General features: G+C 49.4%; 2 protein-coding genes and 1 long non-coding RNA gene across 7 annotated transcripts in view; 1 reads left to right on the top strand and 2 right to left on the bottom strand.

Moving 5' to 3' along the window:
* The window catches only part of XPO5 (exportin 5), a 30802-nt gene extending 11700 nt beyond the window's left edge, over positions 1–19102 (top strand). For 2 of the 4 annotated variants that reach the window (XM_074863405.1, XM_074863402.1), the window contains 18 exons: positions 952–1107; positions 1529–1570; positions 2192–2281; positions 3595–3794; positions 4393–4492; positions 5387–5568; positions 10400–10500; positions 11564–11660; positions 12154–12290; positions 12912–13009; positions 13498–13544; positions 13754–13848; positions 14708–14770; positions 15262–15344; positions 16091–16198; positions 16379–16516; positions 16676–16840; positions 17407–19102. In XM_074863405.1, the coding sequence (XP_074719506.1) occupies positions 952–1107; positions 1529–1570; positions 2192–2281; positions 3595–3794; positions 4393–4492; positions 5387–5568; positions 10400–10500; positions 11564–11660; positions 12154–12290; positions 12912–13009; positions 13498–13544; positions 13754–13848; positions 14708–14770; positions 15262–15344; positions 16091–16198; positions 16379–16516; positions 16676–16840; positions 17407–17547 (2043 nt within the window). In that variant the 3' untranslated portion in view covers positions 17548–19102. Of the gene's footprint in view, positions 1–951; positions 1108–1528; positions 1571–2173; positions 2282–3594; positions 3795–4392; positions 4493–5386; positions 5569–10399; positions 10501–11563; positions 11661–12153; positions 12291–12911; positions 13010–13497; positions 13545–13753; positions 13849–14707; positions 14771–15261; positions 15345–16090; positions 16199–16378; positions 16517–16675; positions 16841–17406 lie in introns of all 4 variants that reach the window. The other 2 variants (XM_074863403.1, XM_074863401.1) reach the window with 1 other exon arrangement.
* Positions 11–10422, bottom strand: LOC141941154 (uncharacterized). The gene is made up of 3 exons (XR_012628233.1): positions 10285–10422; positions 9258–9376; positions 11–276 (listed from the first exon to the last, which is right to left on the bottom strand). It is a non-coding gene; the product is annotated as an uncharacterized LOC141941154 (long non-coding RNA).
* A 2399-nt stretch (positions 19103–21501) lies between the features above and the next one.
* Positions 21502–24914, bottom strand: POLR1C (RNA polymerase I and III subunit C). Of its 2 annotated transcripts, XM_074863406.1 has the most exons (9): positions 24666–24913; positions 24500–24571; positions 24296–24403; positions 23715–23847; positions 23476–23595; positions 23128–23280; positions 22800–22949; positions 22166–22282; positions 21502–21817 (listed from the first exon to the last, which is right to left on the bottom strand). In XM_074863406.1, the coding sequence occupies exons 1-9, from the start codon at positions 24732–24734 to the stop codon at positions 21699–21701; spliced, it is 1041 nt and encodes a 346-aa protein (XP_074719507.1). In that variant the 5' UTR covers positions 24735–24913; the 3' UTR covers positions 21502–21698. The 2 variants fall into 2 exon arrangements, with proteins under 2 accessions (XP_074719507.1, XP_074719508.1); XM_074863407.1 differs by lacking the exon at positions 24296–24403 and having other exon boundaries at positions 24666–24914.
* Between the last annotated feature and the right edge of the window lie 20 nt (positions 24915–24934).

Here is a 24934-nt window from a genome sequence, read left to right as displayed (position 1 = left end):
TGTGTATCAGATGGTCTTGCCTGCTCTCCTGGCTTGTTCTGGGTTGACATGAGTGGGTTTTTTCAGCTATGTTGTCCTTGAAAAGTTTGTAGTGACCAGTTACCTCCATGCAAAAACCCAGTTTGTGTGGTGAGTGACTCTCACGAGGAGCAGTGACCCTTCTTTAGATGGGACCAAACTCATTCTAGCTTACTCGCAGGCACATCTTGGTTCTGGACACTGCCATGAGAGGTCACAGGAGAGCGCTCAGGTGGCGTGCTTTGACATAGTGCCTTCCTAGAGGAGAAAAAGACTGATTAAGCAGAAATTTCCCAAGTTTATTCTTTCTAATTTCTCCTGATTGGATTTGTTTTTTAATTTAATTTTATTTTTTTAACTTTTAACTAAATGAGAGAAACTCATGCTCAGGGAATAGGAGATCAGAAGCAATTTCTCTCTGCTTTTTTGTTCAACAGCAGGCGAATCAGAAGGAAAGGATTTTTTTCTCAGTCTGATGTGGACTGAGTTGATTTTTTCATTAGATTAGTCCGCTCTTGCACTTTAGTTCATCATTCTAATCACAGTAAAATAATTATAGGGTTGATATAGTTGGTTAAGCGTAGATCTGTTGGACAGAGTCAAGAGGAGAATTGGGAGTCAGAGAGGAAATTTGCCTTTCCTGGAGGTGCAGGTATGGGGACTTGAGATGGTAGGGCAGTCTTGAGATGTCAGTGGCAATGCCGCTGTCCTTTTTCCCTCAGCAAGTGCACATAGCACAGTTAAACTGAGGTTTCTACTGCTTTTCTTTCTGCTTTGAGAACAGCTGTGTTCAGCTGAGAGGCTGGCCTGATATGATAGCAGCAGCTCTGTGGCCTAGCTGTAGGAGTTGTGGGATGTATGCTACAGGCTTGAAGTACTGAGTGTTGCCTCCTCCTTTTCTTTCTTCCTTCTTTCCCTTTGCTGCCTTTGCAGGAAATCCCAGTGAATGATGGCATAGATCTGCTGCAGCTTGTCCTTAATTTTGAAACAAAGGATCCTCTCATCCTGTCCTGTGTGCTTACCAATGTCTCTGCTCTCTTCCCATTTGTCACTTACCGACCGGAATACCTACCACAAGTACTTTCCAAGGTAGGTACTTGCAGACCATGCTAAAATCAGGTAGGCTTTTTGTGGTGCAAGGCCCTCGTACTAAACTGCAGGAGTTATAATCCTCTTGGTGTTAGTCAGGGAAGGACTATGTGTCAAGGTAAAGGTGGGACAAACTGAGACTGAGTCTTGTTCAAGAAGAAATAATGTCAAATAACACAAATTTTTGCAGTTTCTAGCCTTAAATCTTACCATTAAGCGCATGCTCTGGCCAGTAAACACGATGTTTTATTTAAAGGCCTCACTGTGCTGATGATTCATCTTTGAACTTAGGGGTTCTTCACTGACTGTAATGAAATTACACTAAAGTCTTACGATCTATTCCTTGACCTCAAAATACACATGAGTGCTAGATATTAATAAATGATGTGAGTTTTCGGATTTTTCCTTCCTTTTCTCACAGCTCTTTGCTTCAGTTACCTTTGAAGTTATAGAAGAAAGTAAGGTACGTCTGAATTACTATCTACTAATGAGCTATAATAGTTGGATCAAATCATATTCTGTTTGAGAGCATGCTGAGTCTGAAGACTCCACTGTACTAGGCTTCTCAAGTATAGTCGTGCTCCTGGAAAGGGCTGGGAAGTCTAGATATAACTGATCTCTTCTTGGTTGACATAGCCTAATAAGCTTTGGCTCACAAAATTAGAAGGCCACAGGTGTAGTCTAAGGCCAGTGCACTTAGGCCCCCGGTCTATGCTGGCCTTCCTGAGAGTAAAACCCCTCCATTAGCTGTGGGTATTCTTCAGTAGTTGGTATACGTGCCTCTGAAGGATGGCTGTAAAGCTACCAGCTACCTAGGGAGTGCTTGGAGTCGTGAAGTAGTAAGATCCATGGCATCCTCACTCCTGGAGTACAGCTTGTTAGAACATGGGCTTCTTGAGTCAGCTGCTGCTCCAGAGGAACGAACTTTGTTGCGTGATTGTTTGGGGTGGGGGGTGTGGAAATGCTTTTTTGATCTGTACTGAAGAGTGCAGAAAACTGTATGTAATGCATTTGTCTCTTGAAGATACCCTGCATTTGTCTGAACTTTTGTTTTGTTGCATTGAAGTTTGTTGTGTCTGTCCAGGCTCCTAGAACTCGAGCAGTGAAGAATGTGAGAAGGCATGCATGCTCCTCAATCATAAAGATGTGTCGGGATTACCCTCACCTTGTCCTGGTATGTAAATTCATCTTGATATGAAGAGTCTTGCCTTGATTTCAGCTGGATTTTGTGGGATCTTCAGCTTCCTTGGCCACAGCCTCTGTTTTTCTTCCAGAGAAGTATTCCTGCTGCACAAATGGCACAGTGTTTTATTCCCTGCACCTCCTTTCTTCTCACTGCCCCTGAATAATTTTCTGCCTGAAGAGTTCAGTTGTAAAGTGATGAGTTAAATGAAAAGGTGATGAGTTAAGTGCACAAGGGATGTTGCGGAGGATACAAGCAGCACTAGATCTGGTTTATGGGAATGTGCTGAATTCCCATTTTGTCACTTGTGGTGGTCTCAATTGATTCCTTAGCTGAAGATGCTAGCAATGACTGATCTCCAGACTTTCTTCTGTTACTTAACAGAATGTAGGAGCAAGAAGAGAGTATTTGCTTTCTGGATTATCTTGAGAAGACTAGAAAAAACCAAACATGCTGAACTAAACAGCCTTCATGCAACATGTGTAGCTCTGAACTCCTTTCTTTAGCGGTGTTTGTGTGGAGTGGCGCTAGGATTATGGGAGCACCGTAGGACATTGCTAGTTTAAACGAAGACATATTTTGAGGATGCTAATTAAGGTAATTTAGAGGTTCTAGTCTGCATTCTGCGATAGCTGCTAAGAACTAGCGTGTTTGTCCCACTCTACTGGTCCTTGAACTACAGCTGCCTCTTTCCCATGGCCAGCCAAACTTCCTCACTGGAAGAGCCAAGGGCCCAGAACAGCCCCAAAATATGTTCAGATGACTTAGATGAAGGGGGTGATTGCTAATGCTTATACAAAGTTACAGGAACACATGGTTGCGACTAGAGTGAGTAGGGGAGAAACTCGACTGTGTCTCTGGAGATAGTGATAACCATATGCATCGTTATGAACCTAGTTGTGAGCAAAGAGATGGAGGAATCTGAAGTCTGGCACTTGAGAGCCAAAGGAGCAGGATACTTTCTGTGTGCAAATAAAAGCACCAGAGCTATTTTGAGGTGTGACACTGCTGTAAGGAGTATGACTGCCTACAAGAGGGAGATTTCCTCTGCTTGTTTCAGTCATTCTGGAGACTAAATTAAACTGGATGCAGGATGATGATAGAGAGGTAGGGAAGAAAAGATTCTTTCAGACTGACCATTCAGAGGAACTTGAGACTGAAGAGATGGTTGTGTAGAGAAAAGATAACTTAGACATGCTCCTACATCTGTTCTACGTAGTATAGTACACCCCACCTCTGCCTGCCCCAGTGGCCCTCCTCCACACCATATATGTGACGCTCTTCCACTTGGATGTGTTTTCTAGCCAAACTTTGAGATGTTGTACAACCACGTGAAGCAGCTGCTCTCCAATGAGCTACTTCTGACGCAGATGGAGAAGTGTGCTCTTATGGAGGCCCTCGTCCTCATCAGCAACCAGTTCAAGGACTATGAACGGCAGAAAGTTTTTCTGGAGGAGCTCATGGCTCCTGTTGCTGGCTTATGGCTCTCCCCAGAGATGCAGAGGTATGGATCATTTTTCTGAGCTTTGAGTTGGAGGTGTTGCAGAGGTAATGTCGTGCCCAGTAAGAGAATGTGCAACCCAAGCGAGGGCGGTGGGGTGCCTCATGACCACCATTGTGGTAATAGCTCTCCTGCAGTCCAGAAACTGCTAAATAAGTCTAAATGCTGTTTGTTGAAAATTGCTAGGTAAGAGTTGTTTAAGGTGATAGAGGAACACTTCACGCTCAAAGCATTTGCAGAAGATGAGAAGTAAAAGATGCCTTTGCTCATCTTCAGGAGAAGCTAGGAAGCTGTGCTCTCCTTACTAAAGCTGAGGTGTCCTGTAGTCCTGAGCAGCTGGGCGTGCACAAGAGTTTTCCCAGCAGGGCTATCTTCATAGGAGATTGAGAGGTTGTAGGTCCCCATGGCCCACGAGAACTGGAGATGTTTGGAGAGTGCACACGCCTCTGGTGCTTTTTATCATATTCCCACGTCCAGTGTGGAGCACTGACTAGTCTCCCTAGCCTGCTCTGTATTCGTTAAGTTTGTTGCCAGTGCAAAGCTGTGCTCAAATTCGCTGATACAAACAGTAATTCCTGCTGCTGTCTTTTGCTGCTGCCAGAGTCCTCTCAGATCCTGAAGCCTTTATCTCCTATGTGGGTGCAGACAACAAAATTGCCGATCCAGTCTTGGAAGATCCTAGTGGCCTGAACCGCTCTAGAGTGAGTACTGTTACCAGGAGAGGTGTAATCCTTACTGAGATGGGACTTGCCTCCTTCCATCCCCCATTTCTGTTGTGGTCACACATAAGATCTCTCCTGATCATTTACTACTTTAGGATGCGCATCAGTAGGTTTTTCAGTTTGCAGAATAACAGGCTGGCTTTTGTCTCTTTAAGCTACAGTAATGAGCATGTAGACCGTGCAAAACCAGATTATTCAGCAGAGCGAAGCACGCTATTCCCTACTCTTTGTGTAGCAGAGTTTGGTTTTGGAGCAGTAATTGGTTTACATGATTTTTGGAAATATGGTGCAGTGAGTTGTGCTTTTTGAGCCAGGCAGTATGGAAAGCATCGTGCTGAGACTGCAGCATGGAATATAATTAAAATTCAACCAAGGAGAATCGTGTTGTTCGAGTTAGTGAAATGTCTTCACTTCTTGGACAGACTGCAAGTGGAGTTGCTATCTTTAGGTCTGTAGAAGACACTGAAATGCAGTCCACAGAACTGGATGCAGTTTGACCACTGTGTCATCACAGATCTCTACATCTGTCCCAGCACATGAAGGAGATGAAACTGATGGTGTAGACCCTTCCTTTCAGAGGGCAACCTGTCTGGTTGCTTGCATACTCATGAGACCGTATGCATTGATGCTTTGTCTAATTGCGAGTTCCTAGGGTGTCCTGCCATGGCCAAGGGTCGCTGAAGGTGATGGAATGTAGCATGATCGTTGGCTGCATTTTCTTGGCAGCAAACCCACCAGAGTTTGTTTCTGTCACCAGATTAGGCTCACTAGAGTGTTCCCTTTAAGATGGGATGATGATGGGTTTCTCTGAAAACATATTTACTCAGGTTGTACTCTGGCTAAGCAACGCTCTCTCTACATATCTTGCTGCAGATAAGCTTTTGCGTGTACACCATTCTGGGAGTTGTGAAAAGAGCCCGTTGGCCTGCTGCTACCGAAGAGGCGAAAGCTGGAGGATTCTTGGTGGGATACATGCCCAGTGGAAGTCCAATCTACCGTAATCCCTGCACTGAGCAGGTCCTGAAGCTTTTTGACAATTTACTTGCTCTTATAAGGTGGGTCAAGTTGACTTGAAATCATTTATGTTGACTTAAGAATCTCTGAAAGCCAAACTGTGATAAATAGGTGGAATGCTCAGAGCATGTTCTCCCAGTGAAGCCAGCGGGTTCAGGCTGGTGCAGGTGCCCAAGTACTGTTCCTGACTGTTCACAGTGGGGAATGGCACTGGGGAAACTGGAGCCTTCTGAATGTTCATTGGCCTGGCCTACAAGAGTCCATCAAAGCCAATGGGAGCTTGGGCTGGGGTTGCCTCCCCCACCTCCACTGCTATAAATCTGCCACCCAGTTAATCATTTCTCGACTAACATCTCTGCTCTGCCCTCAGCCCCTACAAGGCCGCCTCTCCAGTCACCACCAGGGCAGTCCCAGCTCTCATCGCACCCTGTTTGCGTTGTTCTCTCTTCAGTGTTAAATTAAGCTGGTTTTGCTGAACATGCACACCAGCCTCCTGAAGCACTGTCTGCTATTGAAATCAGTGGATGCATACTCTCAGGCTGTTGCTACCTTGCAGTGCCTCTGTGCACATCACTGGTGTTGTGTACATCTGTGGCAGCCAGAGGAGGGAGCAAGAGAAGGCGGAAAAGGGGAATCCTGAATAACACGGGTCCCAGAATTATAAAGGAAGAATCTGTCTCAGGGTAACTGCTGACACTGGGATTTTCCCAGGCTTATGGGGCAATTTTGTGAGATAATGCTACATGTTATGTACTTGAAAACTTGAGGCTCTGTCCTTGACAGGAGCCTGTTGGGAAAGAGCATTTTCAGATCCACTTAGATTTTCCAGCTCCCAGGTCTGTGAGGGAAGGGGCCCCATTACTCGAGCTCTGTCTAGTCAGGTATGTTTGGCAGTCACTGAGCTCAGGACTGTGCTGCTTCCGGTAGGATGAGCACATGCTGTCTTGGCCCATCCTAGCCATGCTTCTCATCGCAGAGCTCCATGTCGCACAGCAGGCGGTACTTTGGCCAGTGAGCAGGGTTGAACCATCTTGTTACAGCTGCAGCATTGTATTTCAAGTGGTTTTGCCTTTTATCCTGGAAGGCTGAAGATCCTATTGATGAGCTTTTGGGAGAGGTTGGGTAGAGTTGCCCAAGTAGAGGTAGCCTCGTGCCATTTCTTCCAGAGCCTGGAACATGCTCCATATTCTGGAAGACCAGCTAAACCAGTGCCCAAGGTCTGAAGAGGTGCAACAGACGGACCTTTTTGCTTGTGTGATTGCTGTTCTTGCATTATTAAAAACACTTGGGATCTCTGTTACAACAAGCTTAGGAAACTATTGTCAAACTCTACCTGTAAAGAAGCAGAAATTCTGTACCTGCTTGTTTACCACTTCCAGGAGAACACATGGGCTATGTTCTATTGCCAGTGCTTCCCCATCTGCATAAAGAAAGAGGCTCCCTGACTGTTTTTTGAGATAATGCATCTGTGTTGTTTAAGCATCTCCCCTGCAGACCAAAATCTTCTCTGAGCACATGGCAGTAACGTACATGGAGCAGCCTGTACTTCACTCGGAGGTATCCAGGCTTTTCTTAAGGCTGGATGCTCCAACAAGAACCAGTGAATGATGTATTAAGAGCAGTAGATTCTCCACCTCATACCTTTCCTGGCTGCTGCTGGATGTAGAGGCCTCTTCGTGACATCTGCAAGCTCATAGTCGTTCAGTGCAAATGTTGATGATGCTTATGTCTTTCTGGAGAAGTTGGAGCTTGTGCTGTGGCGCTTCTGATGTGTTTTTTGCTGGCATTGAGTGCCTTTTCCATGTACTGCTTCCTCAAGCCCCCTTTAATATGGATTATACAAGAGAATATGGAGTCTGTAGCAGGCTGTCAGCAGACAGGAAGTACAGGGGTATGAGGAAGGCTGGCTGGCAGGAAAGCTGCCTGTGTTGAGGATGCCTTCGGGAACATAGATGCATTACTACTTGGGGATGAGTGCTTCTCTTAGCTCTGTGCTATTAGACAGCTTTCTGTGGGGATAAGCAAGGCCCAGTGTTGCTCATGTGCTTATGCAGGAAGCAGATGTGGAAGTCCTCACAGATTGTGTTGGTTACTGTGTGAGCAGATCTGCAAGTAGCAGCAGCACGGATCCTACTGAGCAGCTGGGTTGAGCACCAAGTCAGGCACCGGTATGCAAAAAAAGGGCATTTTGCCGACTGAGCAGTTGGGTCTGCTGCTCTGGATATTGTGTGGCGTTTGTCTGCTGTGTTTGCAGACAGAAGCAGTGAGAGTTGTTAAGCCATTGGGTCTTTGCCAGGGTAAGCAGCTTGAAGGTAGGTCATGGATGGGACCAAAGAGCCGAGAGGAACGAGAGGGAGTCCAGGTAACAAGGAGGACTAAGCTAGTTTTGAGTGGCATCTTTTTGTGCCTACCCATATTTGTCTCCGTCCTGGTAGCTATATTTACCAAATTATTTTGAGATTGCTTTGTTAATCACTGCTTGCAGCTTTTTGAGTGATGATTCTCCTGTCCTCCACGGTACCTTATTTCGTGTAGGTGCTTTCTAGCTTCTGGCTTAAATTGTTCTCTCCTTAATTTAAACCCAAATCATGAGCTCCAGCCATCTTTAGATAAAGGCACATTTCTGGAGGTAGTCGCTGCATGAACCGATTGGCACAGCACCTTTATTGTGCTGGGATTTGTTCATGTTTTGTTACAAATGGACTGGTCAGGGTCAGCAAATGCTTTGCATAGACAAAGGCTTTTTTAGAACTCCTCTTGATGAGATGCTGACGTTACCAAGGCATTAATGCTGGTGAAAGAATTGTTGGATAGAGATGGATGCTGTAGGCATTTCTGTTGTAGATGCTCCAGCTTTGGATAAAGATTCTTCAAGCACTGACTGTCCTAAAGGACTCCTCTTCTGGCCTTCAAGCCCATCTCTAGGCATCAGGCACTTTTTACAGCAGAGCTGTGACCATCCCTGAAAATCCCCCAAGTCCTGCCATATCCTTTGCTTGTCTTTTCTAAAGCATAAATGTCTCTTGAATTTTGTTTTTCCAAGTTCTCCTGTGTGTGGGATGCCCGGGAGTGCTGCTCACTGCTGACAGTCTCAGCTGGAACAAGCCTAGGGGCTACATCTTCATCATGTATGAGGGCTGTTGGATGCTTTTTTAACTCCTGTGGGGAGCAGCTAATCAGCCATTTTCTCTCTGTTACCACTGGGACAGTATTAATTGAGGGAGATTGGCCTGTGAGTAAACATCTGCCCTCCCAACTGTCAAACTTGAGAAGATGCTTCAAGGACTCTGAAACAACTAAGGACCGTGGCCACAGCTTTGGGATATGACTGACTGGCCCATCCTGCTGGGGTTAGAGCAGTGGGATTTCAAGGTTCACCACCACAATTCCACAGTCCTTGGGTTTGCCCCACTGCCCTTCTGCCCAGCATGAGGCAAAGCCAACGTTGGCATGGAGCAGGCAGGAGACATATAAGAGGAGGTGATTTTAGCAGCTAGGTTTTAGGATAGCCTCAAGCAGAAATGCAGTTTTTTGAGTCAGTGGAACAATATTACCCAAACTTGGTGGAGGCTGGGCTGCTCCCTGGCCCCTCCTGGAAAAGTAAAACCAGCTTGTGCCCCCTTGAGGCCTGTTGCATGGTGTTAGATCCAGCCCAGAATGAGAGTATGAGTCGTTAAGAAGTCATTTGTGTAGCTCTTTCTTACAAAAGTTACATACTTGCCTTCCTCACCTGCAAGTGAGCAGGGAAGTATTTAACACTTGCAGAGAGAAATGGGATAGTTGCTGTTTCGGAGCTAACTCAGGCTCTCTGCAAACTGCATCGGGGTTGCCAGGATTGTGAATGTAGACCTTCCAAAAAAAAAAAGTAAAAAATCATTGAGACACGAGTGAAAGCTGAGACTCTGGAGAACATATTGAGGTCTGTCCACGCTCCCTTCCCCCAGCCATTCCCATGTACCCCCTGCTTTGGGAAACGCTGCTCTAGGGGGAGATACTGAGTTGCCCTTGATCACCTCTAGCAGCAGGTACAATGGCATTGCAGTTTTGGAGGAGGCTGCAGGATTTGTGCTGTGTGCAGCTGGCGACACCCAGAGTGGAGGTCTGAGGTCTCAAAGGAGAGAGGTAGGTGAGAGAGACACCCCCTGCCGAGTCCAGCTCTGAGTGTCAGTACCCTGGCTAAGAGGGGACCCATTTTGGCCTGGATGGCAAGAACCAGCCACCTGTGGCTGAATTGGTGTCCCTTGCAGAAAGCTGACCGTGGCCGCCTCCTGATGATGCGGAATTGTTCCCAGCTGGATGTGTTGTCCAGGGGGCACATGTGTCTGCCACGAGTAACATCTGATCGGACTGATGTTCTCCCTAGAGTCCCTCCAATGCCACCTGCCATTCTGGGGACTGTGACCCATCCCTGGGGGGCAGTGTGTGTATTTTGGAGCTGAAACAGCCCCTCCCTCTGCAGGGGCCTTAGGTGCAGAAGATCTTTTGAGATTACAGAATCCGTGTCTTGTCGGTTTTTAAAATACATTCTCTGATCCCTTTGGCCAAGCTAATAAGCTGTTGCCAGCATCAACTGGAGAATTGCTGGGAGTTTTTACTGCCAGTGCTTGCAAGGGGTGGGGTGAACCGAAATAGGTGGAAGGGGCAGCCAGGAGATTCAGGACATGAGGTGGAGTCACTCCATGTCTCTGTCGGGTCAGCTTCCCCAATATTTTTGCAGGTGGGGAAGGGGGATCCCATGCACACGTGCTTGGTCTCACCTTCCTCATCATCTGCCTCAGAGGAGCTGTTCACAAGCTGAAGGAGAGGATCCCACTGTCAAGGGCAAAAGGGGTTGATCCACATGAGTATAAACCGAGTGCTCTTCTGTTTCAGGACTCACAACAATCTCTACACGCCAGAGATGGTGGCTAGGCTGGGGGAAACGTTTGCAAAGGCCTTGGACATGCTGGAGGTGGAGAAGAATGCCATCCTAGGTAAGGGGCTTCTCTCTGGGAGGAATGTGTGGGCAGATTCTCAGAGGTATTGGAGGTAGTGGTCCGTCAATAGCAGTGGAAGTGAAGAGGGGCTGGTGAACCTGCTGAAATGAAGAAGTTAAATAAGTTGTCAGTCTCAGACAAATTGGTTTCTTCTGCATGAAATGAAGGGTACCCTACCAAACTGCTTATCCCAGCTGGGTGGTGGTCTCTGCAACGTGGCATTTCAGGCTGGAGAGACTGTGGGTGCTGCAATTGTCTGCCTTTGAGCAGAGTTAGTGCTCAGCAGGATCCCGGAGTGCTGGTGCAGAGACCTGTCCTGGAGAGTAACAGCCAAGTCCTGCAGTATGGCCCTGTCATTTGTTTCCAGATGGTGCATTAGAAAGAGGCTTTTGGAACCGTCTTAAAACAGGTTTGAGGTTGTGAACACAAGCCTTCCCAGCCAAGCAGAAGTGGGTGGCCTTGTGGATAAAGTGTGGGCCATGACTCTGGAAATTGGGATTTAATTTCAGGTTCTAACAGACTGAAATATGTTAGGGAAGTTACTTTGTCTTTCTTATCTCCACTTCCTATCTGTAAAATGAGGAGATGCTTCCTTTACCTGTTTTCTGTGACCTACAAACTCTCTGTCTGTGAACCAAAGCAGCAGGGCCTTGATCTCTGCTCTAAACTTTTTAATATCATAGTTCAGCAGTAGCTTGTGTCCCAACAGAGATGAATACAAACTAGAAGGGATGGGCTATTAGAGAAGCCGCACAACTGTCAGCTTTGCTTCTGACTGGGTTCTGATAGCTCCAGTAAGTTTTGTTTTGGAGAAATGAGGGGGCTATAACAACCTTAGTGGGAACACCTCTGCTCTGGGTACAACCAACCTGAACTTGGCTGACCTCTGAGGTGAGGAGATTCTGCCCCAGGGTTGCTGCACCTGTTCCCACTTGGCTGCGTGTTGATCTTGCCATGTGCTTCCTCTGCTGCTGTCAAGGTGGCTGGGACCAGCCCAGCATGTTCTGAAGGTGCACTGTGCTCTCTTATTTATGTAGCTGAAGCTTACTCTTGCCTACAGGTCTCCCTCAGCCTCTGCTGGAGCTTTATGACTCTCCTGTTTACAAAACGGTCTTAGAAAGGATGCAGGGCTTCTTTTGTACCCTCTACGACAACTGGTAAGAGCACCAGATATTCCCCACACAACCCAACATGGCACGGTTGGAGCAGTAGGCTATTGCTGGGTGCTGATTTCTTCTCAAGTTAGACTTTTCACGTGGGCTGTATCCTATAATATGCCAGTAGGAGCCGCAGTGGTGAACTATACTCAGTGGTTGTAACTTACCACATACACATGGAACACAGTCACTGGAAAAAGTACTTCAAAATGTGGATCTGCTTTTAGTTCTTTGACAGGTGGTCGGATTGGAGCACTTACCTGATATCCTGACCTAGTTTGTCTCTTTGCCACTGTCAGCAATTGAAAGTGCATTTTATTGCTTAAATGCTTAACTCGTTGTCCCTCTCCAGGTATCCCACAAAAAAGATACTGTGCTAAAGTTCCTCTGGCAGCTATATAATATCAGGATGATAGTACTTGTAGCCTTTGCAGGCCAGAGGCATGGTACCTGTTATCTAGCGTAGTTGCAACTAACTTGTTTTTTGTTGAAGTTTCCACATCCTAGGAAATGCAGGGCCCTCCATGCAACAGGATTTCTACACCGTTGAGGGTCTCGCCACCCAGCTCCTCAGCACAGCTTTCATCAACCTCAACAACATTCCTGATTACAGACTGCGTCCCATGCTCCGTATCCTTCCATCATTGTCTAGGGCCAGCTAGGGAGGCTTTGAACACATAAATTGAAAACCTGCATCGTTTTCAGTATGGCCAAGCCAAAAAAAGGTGTTTGAGAAGGTAAACAAACAGGGATACACCTGGTGTGGCTGAGGTGTGAGCCTAGGAGAGCACGAGCAGATACAGCAGTGCCTGGGGTCAGAGAGAATAAATGCAAAGGATTTGTGTGGTGCTGGAAGCACCATGAGAGGTGGGTAATGTCTTCTGGGGGGCAGGGGGGACTCGGATAGTGTAGAAGCTTGGCAGCAGGGTGTCTGACTAGACTTTGTGCTTGTGTGGGAGACTGTCTGGGGTTCTCAACCCACTTTACAGGGCTGGACGTTCAGTCTCAGCTAGGAAGTGGGCGCTAAGCACCCTCAGCTTTGTCAACTGAACTGTTAGGGGAAGGGGCTGAATACCTGATGCTCTTGCTGTATAGAAATGCCACTTGTTAATTCAGGGCTGTGAGAAGATGGGCTTCGAGGTGTCTGTCGCTTGGCCTCCCGGTGGAATGGGCTGGTTTGGGCGGTGTGCTGCAGTCCCCCCCAGCAGCTGGCCATATGTGCTGGATCTCTTCCTTAACTGGGCTGTGCAGGTGTGTTTGTGAAGCCCTTGGTACTCTCCTGCCCTTCAGAACACTACGAAACCCTTGTCTGCCCCATGCTGGGACCACTCTTTACCTATCTGCACATGGTAAGAAAACTGCTTGCTTGATGCCTGTTCCTCGGCAGCCCAGACTCCCTGTAGCAGCTGGCAGCAACGTGTGAGAACATCTGTCCCTCCAAAGCCAGCAGAGACCAGGGCAGAGCCTCGACGCTGAATGATTTTGATGCTGTTTTGGGGGGGGGCTTCTGAGATGCGTTAAACCCTGGCTGTCGCACAGCACCCCTTGCTATGAATTCAAACTTGTGGATATTAGCTCCTCAACCCTCAGCCCAGAGAATTTTTGTGGGGGCTTTTTTGCCTGTGTCCTCTGATTTTCTTGACAGCTCACTCAGAGTCGCACAGCCACAGCATCTTCAGCACAGCTGGTAGCAGTTCTTGTCCCATTTAAAACTTGGCATGAGAGCTGTGTTTAAAGCTCTTGTGTTTCCATCAGCAGCTACCACTTGGGCCTCTTTGCATTGTGTCCAGCATGGATCCTTAGGAAAGTATTGAATCTTCCCTTTTGTCTTGAACAGAGGTTGTCTCAGAAATGGCAGGTGATCAACCAGCGAAGCATGCTCTGGTAAGCTGCTGCCCCTTCATGTGACAGGGGAATGGGGAGTGGGATGGAGCTTTGGTCCTTTACATGGCCCTTTGCCCAGGGAACCAGCCCTGCCAGCAGAATGCTGGAAAACACTGTGTTTACCCTGATGGTGACCCATTCCCTGTGCTTGGGCAGAGGGGAGACTTGAAGATATTGGCTCCCTTCACACTAAAACCTGTTCTCCTCAGTGAGGATGATGCTGCAGATGACAACCCTGAGTCTCAGGAGATGCTTGAGGAACAGCTGGTCAGGCTGCTGACCCGAGAAGTCATGGATCTCATCAGTAAGTGAAATCAAGCTAGGTCCCCTGGGATATTTGGGAAGTTTGCCCTGGAGAGGACAACAGGAATTTCCAATGTGCAGTAAAATAACTGTAATGGCCAGTAGTATTTAACATAATCCTTAGAAGCCAGGTGTGAGACAGTTAACCCTGACAGAGTCTTAGCTAAAGCCTAGTAAGAGGTCAATTAAAAACCTTCAGAAGAGAGTTTCTTCCTTTTGTTTTGTTAACATTTATGGCTCCATGTTTTTGGCAGTGTCCCTGTAGTCCAGTCTTCCTTTGGGTGCTCCCTTTTGGCACCCTGGAGCCCAATACAGGACATAGATTTGTGGACAACCTGAGTGTAGAGCAGTGTTGTTGCTGGCAGTTGCCATGTCTCTAGCCAGACAGAAGGGAAGAGTCCCTCCCCCAGTGCAATCTCCCTTCTTCGTGTTCCCTTTCTCCAGCATCGTGTTTTTGTCAGCATGGCTCTGAGCAGAGAGACTGGGAAAATTGACTCAGCATAGAGATTACAGATCCTCAACCTTCTATCTCCTTTCTTGATTGGTCTTGTTGCCTTAAGATGGTGTTCTCAGGTTATAGGCTTCAAATGGTTTTTGCACGTTCCTGGTTCTCAGTAGTTTAAAGCAGCCATGCTGCAGCAGGTTCCACTGTGGGAGGATGCTGTGGGTGGGGTGTTTCAGCCTTCCAGGTAGTGCAGTATTTGGCTTTATACTGGGCCTTCAGATTCTTCAGATACTGTGCAAGAGCTGGGGGAACTTGAAGCAGCTGTGAGCCCATCAGAGTCTGTAGGATAGTATCTGCATGTTCTGAAGTAGCATCCTCCCTTTTCTGCTCCTCTGACCTGCAACTGTTTTTGCAGCTGTTTGCTGTGTTTCTAAGAAAGGTGTTGAGCATAACACTACTGCTGCTGTAGATGGAGACGGTGAGTAAATACCTACCTTTGTCTTTCCTGCCCTTTGTGTATACAAGCATTTTTCCATTTCTTCATGTATTTCTTGAGGGAGAGGCTGGCCTGCGGCTGGAAGTTCTGTGTGAGGAGGGGTATAGGTTTGGTAAGAAGCCTTCAGCTCTGTTCTGCCCAGTGTGTGTGGGGACCACAGAAAAGCCCAGTCTAGCCTAGGAACAAATGTGCTGTAGGGTTCACAGGTAGCATGTCGGAGCAGCTGGTTCTCACCATACCAAGAAGAAGGCTGAGGAGAAGAGGGGGATGTGTTCGGTCTTCCCGAGAGCTGGAGGTGGCGAGTTGGGTGCCCTTCCTGCCCCACGGAGGATGGGTGGGTGGGTGCTTTCTGCTTGGAGAGAGGTGTTCGGGCAAAGCTGTGCCAGCACGCCGATTCTGTGTGCTGTCTCCTGGCTCCCAGCTTAGCCCTCGGGAGGCCATGTTCACAGTGCTGCCTTTGCTCTGCTCTGCAGATGACGAGGCCATGGCCACGGAGGTGACTCCCCCTGCCAGCGCAGAGCTCACTGAGCTCGGCAAGTGTCTGATGAAGCAAGAGGTAAGAGCACATGCTCCGACTTCCACCGTCCTTTATACTCTTTGTCACACTTGTCTGTGGTGCGGCCAGATGCTGCTACAGAGATGGAGGCTGCTGGAGCATTCCCCACTGTGAGAATCTTCTCTTGGGAACATTTGTGTTTAAGGGCCTTATTAATGGTTGCAGAAGCCACAAAGCAGATGGGGGTTGGGATCCGGTATAACATGCAGCTACAGAGTTTCAGCCCTTCTGGGGGCAAGGCTCGGGGCATTCAGCCTCCAAGGCGCTCCCTGGCTCTGCCTCCATCCGGGCTTCAGCCTTTATGAGGAAAAACTTCACCCAGCAGCTCTTTTTTCCTGTAAAACCTGCCAGAGCTGGCACAGGAGCCACAGTGCTAACCCATGTGCAGCGTACCTTCATCCTGATACCACTGTACTCTTCCTCTCCTGTGGACACCTCAAGCTCTTGCAGAAGCTGTTTCAGTGACTTGAGAGTAGCAGCTGATGGGAGTCCGTGCTCCAGGGCCTTTCCAGGGGAGATGAAGGGAGTAGGTTTCCTTGACGTTGGATCCTCACGGCTGTGATGATGCACACTGGGTGCCTTTGAGCACCTTCAGCTGGAGCAGCAGCAGCACGCAGGATTCTCAGAAGATAGCCCCGAGGAGCTCTTGCAGAGTCCCTGTATTGCTTCCTGGCTCCTTTCAGGTTTGAACCCTGGAGGTGGGAAATAGTTCCTCTGACTGGTTTCCCTCTCTGACTCCTTTTCAGGATGTTTGCACTGCACTGCTGATCACTGCCTACACGTCCCTCTCCTGGAAGGACACCTTGTCCTGCCAAAGAACCACAACACAGCTTTGCTGGCCGCTGCTCAAACAGGTACCTCAAGGAGGAAGAAGGGATTGGTTCTGGCAGGCCTGGGAGTGGAAGCTCTGAACGTAGTGAGAAGTGTGGCTGCTTCACCCCTGGGCACCCTCTCCCTCAGGAAGACTGAGCTGCTGCAGAAAGGCAGTCGTGTATCTGTATCCTGCTTCTGTGCTGACGGTGCCTCTTCCCCAGGTGCTTCCGGGAAACCTCCTGCCTGATGCTGTGTCCTGGTTTTTCACAAGTGTGCTGAAGGGCTTACAGACACATGGGCAGCACGATGGCTGCATGGCTGCTCTTGTCCACCTGGCTTTCCAGATCTACGAGGCCTTGGTGAGAAATTCCGCTCTTCATCCAGATGCAAGGTTGGCTGGGGAGCGGTGGAAAATCAATGCCATGCTGGCTTGGGTATGGGCAGAGGAGCTAATGGCCCCCAAGGAGGGCAGGGCTGCTCCTCTAGCAGAGCTGTGTTAACCGTACTTCTCCCTGCAGCGCCCTCGCTACGCTGAGCTGAAGGCAGTGATGGAGCAGGTCCCAGGCATCCAGAGGGATTCTTTGGAGCAGTTTGATTCAAAGCTTCTCAACCCAACACTGCAGAAGGTGGCAGACAAGCGCCGGAAGGATCATTTCAAGCGCCTCATCACAGGTTGCATTGGGGTAGGTGATACCCTGGAGGAAAATAAACCTGTTTCATTTCACACCCATACCCTGCAGAAGCAACGGGGCAGCCAGCCTGCCTGCGTCTCCCCAGCCACTCTCCTTCTCAGCCAGGAGGCCATTGCAGCATATTTTCGGTGTTTGTTCTGTCCCTCTTCAACTTGGAGGTACAGCGGGGATGGCAGCACAGACTGAGCAGCCTCCCAGCAGTGACTTCTCACGGAGAGGCAGGGGGTACCTTGCACAAGGGTGCCTGGGGGAATCAGGTATTAAAATGTTTGAACAAAGCTGCGAGGTGGGTGCAGGGCTTTTGTGAGGATGGTGGTGTTGGAGCCTGGTGGCACTTGAGTGAGAAGCTGGGGAGCTGGTGCACTGGTGGTGTTACCTCAGTGCCCTGGTGCTTGGGAAGGACCAGGCCTGAGATTCCCCCAAATGCAAGCAGGGGCTCCGGCCTAGGGATTGCTCAGAATCTGGGGTCTGCCTCTGGTCTGCAAGCAGGCTGCCTCTGAGCTGAGTTGGGGTGTGAAGGCAGTAATGACTGACGCCTGCCTGTCTGTCCTCTGCAGAAGCCCCTCGGGGAGCAGTTCCGCAAGGAGGTTCATATCCGGAACCTCCCATCTCTCTTCAAAAAGGTGAAGCCATCACTGGAGACGGATGTGCTAGAAAATGAGGATGGAGAGGGCCTTACTGCACTCTTTGAGCCCTGAGCCTGGGATGCTGCAACCATCTCTTCCCCTACCTTATACTTTGTCTCTCCTCATAGTAAGCACATTAGATTCTTCTTGTCATTGCCTCCACAAGCATTCGCCTGAATAAAGCCCCTTACGGGCCCTGTCCCATTCTCCTCCCTACACTGGGATGGGGCCTGCGGTGGCATTTGAACCAGTCTATTAAGCTTTCCCTGATTCCTTCCCCTCCCCTCCACCGGACGAGCATCTTTAGACCTCTGCTTCTCTGCAAGGTGGGAGCTGAGCCCATAGACTCTATTAGGTAAAGCCTGGTCACCCTGCAGCCTTGGGTCACTCTTGCTCCACCTCTTCATCCCTTGGGGTTTAGGATTAATGCAAAAGGCAGAGTAGTGCGCCACGTGAACAGGGGCTACCCTGGTCTTCCTCTGGGTGCTAGTAGCCAGGCTTGGCAGGGAACCCATCAGACACTCCCGTCGTGCCGATCAGCACCTGTCCCCAGCCGACTGGAATTCTGATGAATGCGTTTCCCTCCAGGATGCTGAGCCTTGGGCTGAGGGCTGCGTGCCAGGAAGCCTAGCAGTGCTCTAGGATCTCCCTCGAGATCAGCCTTTCTAAGGTGCAGCTGCTCTCTAGAAAGAGGCAGACACTGTCATACATATATATACATATATATGTATACATATATGATCATAGAGCTTGTTCTACCCAGAGCCAAATGGAAGGCTTTTACTTTGTGCCAGCCTTTCTTGAACGTCTCAGGGGGAGCAGGACAGATTTTTTTAATTATTTTTTCTTTTTACCATGCCCTGTAGACTAGAACATGGCCAGTGCAGGGTACACAAAATCTGGACCAAGTTCTGAAGCACCTGCAAACCAAAAGGGATCTCCTCACCCTGTTGCTGTGGAGTGACAGTAGCCTGTGTTTTTACCCAGTCTGGTACTTCTCAGAGAATTGCATGGTGGGGCAGGAGGGGCGGGGCTTAAACTGCAGTTCACAGCAGAGAGCCAGGTCAGAAACTGGGTTTTAGATGAGGTGGGACTCGTATCAAGCCACTCCAGTCTGTAAAGCTGGTTCTTCTTACATGACAGATGGTTCACTTGATCTATCCTAGCATTGGCACAGGAGCTGGGAGCGTCTGTCCAGAACTAGCAGACCGCAGTTTTGCCATCCAGACAGAAGAAGTAATAAACTGTGGTGGGTGGAGGAGGTGGTGTCCCCGCTTGGGCAGACTGGACAGAAAAGCTGGGGAGGAGTGGGAGCACAGAAAGGAAGAGCAGGTCTTGGGAATCCACTCTCCCTCCTGCCCCTGCTGTTCCACCAGCAGCCTCCACTTTTCTCCTGGCCTCAAACTTTTTTAACCTCTGAGCTAACATGGCTCCTGGCTCTAGCAAAGGCTGGGTGTATTTATTGTGTTGTGATATTTTTAACATTCTGTGACTTCATGCTAGACACAAGGGGTTTTTTTTAAAATGGTTTTTAGAACCTTTTTTGTAGGAATGTTTAAATCCGAAGCTGTCTCTGAACTGTTTGTGCTACACCTCTGAATGTCAGTAAAGTTATTCCAGTTTCATACACATGGTGCCATGTTTCATTTTTATTCTTTTCTCTGTTTCCATATGATCTGAGGCCTCTGCTCTGCTCAGACCGCCTTCCTAAGGACTGCTCAGCACTCCTCATTCCAGCTACCAAAAAAGGGAGCACCTTTGCTGGTAGTCAACATACATTATCAGGGAGGGGATGAACCATTCCAGACTACATAATCAAATTTTAAGGCAAGGGGAAAATGCAAAAGTATTTATACCTCACTCACAGCTGGTTACTATTAATTCCACAACAGCTGCTAGCTCCCAGTTTACAGCTTGAAGGGTAGGTGTTGCTAGAGAAACCCTTTGGCATGGCTGTTCTGAGGTATGTCCCATAAGCACTATGGGAAATATATGAAGCAATAGCACAGAAAGGTGCATATGCTACTAGGGTAGCCTCCAAGCCTGGCTCGTGGGTAGTACCGTGGTTAAGCCATAACTCTCAGCTGCCCTTTTCAGCAACAGAGGGGGGTGATGTAGCTGTTGCCTCTGGTCTGTCCCCTCGCCTGATGAAGGTTGTGTGAAAGGTCTCTCAGAACAAAAGCAAAAGCCCTCAAAGATGTGGGCCTGAGCAGCATCAGTGTTTTTGTTGCAAAACGTTTTTCCAAAGCCCCAGCTGTAATCCAGCTCAGCACGGAAGCTGCTTTGGCTGGTTTAAACTGAAAGGAGCCAGCTAGAAATCAGTTTTTCAAATGGAATCAACACACAAATGGTGTTGATTAGGAACTAGCGCCAGTCCAGATGGAACTTCCCTATGCTTATGCTGGCACTGGGGCTATACACTGTGTTCACATGTGAGACAGGTACTGCACGGCTGAGCTGTCTGAAGTTTTACGCAAGCATGAAGCCCTGGGGAGGTATCTTGGCTAAGGCTGGTAGGAGCTCTAAACCAGGAGGTAACAGACTACAGGACTTAAGCCTAGCTCTTGGGTTCCCAACGCTCCCTTCTAAGGGTAAGGGGATGAATGAGACCCTGTGGGATGGGTCAGCAGCCAAGGTCCCCGCAAGCCTGCTGAAAGCAGATGAGGTGCAAAGGTCAGCAGGCACTGACCGCTCCCAGAACAGCCCTGCCAGGGAAGCAGCCACTTCCCCAGCAACCAGTCACCAGCTGTCCTGAAAAATACCTGGAAGCAGGGCATGGGGCTGCAACGCAGTGTGGTGACATGGGGCAGGCTGGGATTGTAGCCAGGATGCCAAGTGTATATCTGCCCTACAGCACATCTGCCCTAACACCTGTAAGGATGTTTAGAGTATAAGTAACAATAGCCCCATAAAACAGGTAGAAAAAAAAGTACACTTTACTATACTAAATTCTAGCACTGTAGCAAGGATTGACTTAAGCAACAGGAGCATACCAGTACTCCCAGCCATTCTCTGAAGTTCTAGTTCCTTCATCAGCTTGTCAAGAAAGACTTCACAAGCCAAGACCTACCCAGTGCTGCCTAAGGGCAGTGCTCACCACCGAGACTAACTTGTGAGTTCTCCCAGGCTTCCCTGGGTGGAGACAGGCCTTTGACTGTCATTGCCCTGCACCATCCCGTTCTGCTTCAAGGTCAGCCCAAAGTACATTCAGCCACTGAAAGGGAGAACAGAGCAGTCAAATCTAACACCTGGAAAGAAATGCTTTACCTAGAGATATTTAAGAAGGGACAGACAGTCCTTACAGAGCATGTTTTTAAACTCTACCTTTGTACAGAGAAGCCCAGTACCATATCATAGAAACCTAGAATCATTTGGGCTGGAAGTGACTGTCAAAGATCATCTAGTTCCAACCCCCCTGCCACAGGCAGCGACACCTTCCACCAGACCAGGTTACTCAAAGCCCCGTCCAACCTGGCCTTGAACACTTCCAGGGAGGGGGCAGCCACAACCTCTCTGGGCAACCTGTTCTAGTGCCTCATCACCCTCACAGTAAAGAATTTCTTCCTTACATCTAATCTAAATCTACCCTCTTTCAGTTTAAAACCATTACCTCTCATCCTATGACACTCCCTGATAAAGAGTCCCTCCCCATCTTTCCTGTAGCCCCCTTTAAGTCCTGGAAGGCCACTATAAGGTCTCCCCAGAGCCCTCTCTTCTCTAGGCTGAACAACCCCAACTCTCTCAGCCTGTCCTCATAAGGGAGGTGTCGCAGTCCTCTGACAGTACAGTCCTTTATCCACTACACTAACTACCCCAGAGCTGGTTTGAGACACCTACAAAACAGTCCTGTACTGATACTGACTTGTTAAATCTCACTGACCTACTGCAAAGTGCTTTACTACACTGCCATTATCAGTCCTCTTCACATACTGCATACAATAAATGCTATTATTCATCTTTAGACCTGCTGCCACTTTCTCCTCTGCATTACATCCTCGTAATTGTGTACAGCACAGGAGACAGCTGTAAAGAAAAGCCTTTATTTTAGTGCATCTCCTCCCTGAGGCTCATTACCAACAGACAACAAATTCAAAGAGATGGTCCGAGGATTCTTAACAAGCCCATCTCAACCCTCTTGCCTATGGAAGAGGAATCACCCCTGCAGGCAGATGCAGGAAGCCCCAGACAGCAGCGCAGGGATATGCTTCCCAGGCTCAGCCTGGTCAGTCCATAGGCACAGAGTCCAGCTCATTCAGGAAGCGCTGACACTTTCCCATCAGGATCTTGATGGCTTCGCTCACCAGCACGTCTGGAGGCAAGATACCCGTCGACTCCACTGAAACTGCACAGAGACACAAGTCAGCACAGCCACTAGCAGCTCCAGCCTACACCTGGCTCCAGCATTTCTGTCCCTTGTCTTCCCTTACACCGCACTTCTGACAAGTCAGATCTCCACAGCCAGAGGAGAAGAGGTTACATTTGCCAGCAGGAAGCACAAACACATTCAATCCCAAAGCAACACCAAAGTACAACCTCAGTAGTTACCCATCGGAATAAGAATGTATGAATGCTGATGATGTGGGGGGGGGAAGGGGGAGGCAGAGACAACAGCTATACGTGCTGGCCAGTCTCTGCTTGTTTGCACAAACCACAGCAAGGCTCTGCGTTCTGTGAAAAATGGGGCACTTACAGATATAATGGTTTCGTACTCTTGCCAGGCGCACAAGGTTTTTCAGACCCTCATGACGGAAAACTTCTCTGCTGAATGTGTCCAACCGTGCATTGGCTACTTTTGCCACCTTTTTTCCTAAAGGGGAAAAGATGAAACAAAATGGGCACCTGCAGCAGATGGGTGTCTTGTGGTCACAGCAGGTGCTTACCCCTCAAACATGCACTCCTCCATCAGCACAGGCAGTGAAGCCCCCAATATAAAGAGTTAGCACATCCCCAGCACGAAACTCTAACCTGACAAAACTGGTCTTCTTGAACAGTTCCAACCCAAACACAAAGCTTGTGGGCACGACACAAGAAGTTTTCTCCATGCTCAGCTGCTGGAAAGAGCAAGCTCACTACCCAGTCTTACAGACAACTGAACAGCACTGGAATCTGTTCAGCACCCAATGCTTTAGTGTTTCAGGGAGATCCCAGCTCATCACCCAACACATCTGCATGTGACAGCCACTCATCCATAAAACCAGGCTTGGAATAGCATAAACGGTCACTGATCAGCAAGGGAACATCACAACGTGGTTTTGTCTCTAGTCTCTAATCAGTGTCTGCTCAGGCTTGTAAGGGACAAGGCACTTAGAACAGCAAAAAAGTACCCTTGATATTCTGGATCTCAATGACTCCTGGGGAAAAGCACTTCTGCAACACCTCAGCTGCCTCATCCTCAATAGGCTGCAGGAGAGTAATGTCAGGAAGCAGTCGATAACTAGCCGTGGCCACAGGAGAGAACTTGGCATGATCTTTACCTGCATGAAGAATTAAGAGTCAAGGATGGGGGCAGGCCTCAGGGAACGAGAGTGCAAGGATGCCAGGGCCTAAAGTTCCAGGGGAAAAGCCAGTTCTCCACCCTTCCCCTCCACAAAGTTGTGCCCTAGTCCAAGCACTCACACTCTTCCTCCTGCTGCCCCAGCACCTGCGACTCACCTACACCCTTGACACAGTGCATAAGCACATCTATTTCCTGGCCAGGTCGCAGCAGTGCAACGAGGATGTCATCGTGAACAGGTCGGAAGTCAGCATCTGGGAAGAGGTCTGTCTGATTCCCCAAGGGCACCCACGTCATATGTTTACTGTACACTGCAAAGAGAAGCCACAAGCATCAGCCAGCTGCTGTCTCAACCCAGGTCACTGACCTGTACGGGACTGAAGATGGCAAAAAGTAAGTTTAGCAGAATGAGGGAATTGGCTCGCTCTGCTGAGAGAACAGACCAAATCCTGTCTCCCAAGACCAAAAAAGAAAAAAACAGCACCTACTTTTAGGAGAGATCTCACCTTTGTGATTGAAATATAGTTCATTAGGATCAGATGACTCCTTGGCTGCCCGAGGGTTTCGGCTGCATTTTATTTTCAGCTGGAACTGCAGAGTATCAATTTCTGTGCCTTCTTCATCTCCTGGGAAGGGGAGAACCACATGAGCCTCTATGGAATCACCCTTCTTCTCAGTTTACATGATCCTTATTTCCTACTTTGGGGGAAACCTTCAGTATTTGTATTTGATTCAAGACCCTTACCTTGGTTTCTATATTCGAAGAGTCGAGGGTCAGCTCGGATAGGGATGAGGCCCAAGCGATGAGCCAGAATCTCATCCTGCACAATGGATGTGTTGTTGTACACAAAGACTTTCTCTACAGCCATTGTTGGCACCTCAGGGAGACGAAAGATCAAGTCAGCATAAGGTGACAGTTGAACTACACGCCAACAGAATATCCAGCTAGTGTCCCTTCTCTCCCATAAATAACTGCCTTACGGACTATTTTCAGTGGCATTTCTGCCAGACCAGGCTACCCAATATACCCTTACAGCGAATTTACCCCATTCCTCATTTTGGTGGGCTTTTTTGTAAGAAGTGAAGGGTAGGTTGATCTCCAGCCACTACCAACAGCACCCTGAAGCGCAACCAGCACTATTGCTCATGCTGCGAAGGCCCTAACTCTTTGGGCTCCTGGCACACGTGCAGAACGAATTTGCGCTTCTGTTCCAAACCCAGCAGCTGTCCGCAAGGGCAGGGCCTTCCCCGCTCCCCATCACGCAAGCCCCCCTGCCCTTAGGCCGGCGCCCCCAGGCCCTCCCCGCCGCCCGCCCGCAGCGGTACCTCGGCCAGCAGGATGCGGCGGAAGGCGTTGGCGATCGCGGCGTCGATGCCCACCATGTCGAACTCCAGCGTGCCCTCCTCCTCGCGGATTACGTCCACGCGGAACGTCTGCACAGGCCACGCGCCGCGGGTCACGCCGGGCGCCGCAGGCGGGACCCGACACCCCCCACACCCCCCCAGCCGCTGGCAGCGGCCCTCACCCACCTCCTCGAAGCGCCGCTGGTCCCAGGCGTCCTCGTAGCCGGGGTAGTTGCCGGGGAAGTCGGTGGTGTGGACCTGCGGGAGGCAAACGGGCGGGGCCATAAGGGGCGCCGGGGCCGTGAGGGGCGCCCCCGCCCCACCCCACCCCACCCCACCCCACCCCACTCACGTTGCGGACGCCGAACTCGCCCAGCACCACGCGGTCCCGCATCTCGTCGGTGCCCCGCTTGGCCGCCATGGCCGCCGCCGCCAGCGGGGGGCGGGGGGGGGCGGTGCTCGCCGGCACGTGACGAGCCCCCGCCCGCCCACGCGTGGCCTCGCCGCTCGCGGGGAGCGCGGCGCTCCCCCCACCACGCCGGCCAGCCACGGGTGCCTGCAGCACCGCACTCCTCCCGCCAGCCCCGCCATTCCCCCACCACTCCCCGTGGGCTCGTCGTT

Source organism: Strix uralensis, chromosome 3 (assembly GCF_047716275.1).
Source record: "Strix uralensis isolate ZFMK-TIS-50842 chromosome 3, bStrUra1, whole genome shotgun sequence".
Lineage (NCBI taxonomy): Eukaryota > Metazoa > Chordata > Aves > Strigiformes > Strigidae > Strix > Strix uralensis.
Note: the sequence above shows the minus strand (reverse complement) of the source record. Positions and strands in the feature narration are given on the sequence as shown.

Bases quoted from the DNA above. Each gene is read 5' to 3' on its own strand.
- POLR1C (XM_074863406.1), bottom strand. From the start codon at position 24,734: ATGGCGGCCAAGCGGGGCACCGACGAGATGCGGGACCGCGTGGTGCTG. The intron at 22,283-22,799 runs GTACTTTTTTGC...TTTCCCCTTTAG, and splicing joins TGAGATCCAGAATATCAAGG to GAAAAAAGGTGGCAAAAGTA. The intron at 21,818-22,165 runs GTAAGTGCCCCA...GTCTCTGTGCAG, and splicing joins AGTACGAAACCATTATATCT to TTTCAGTGGAGTCGACGGGT.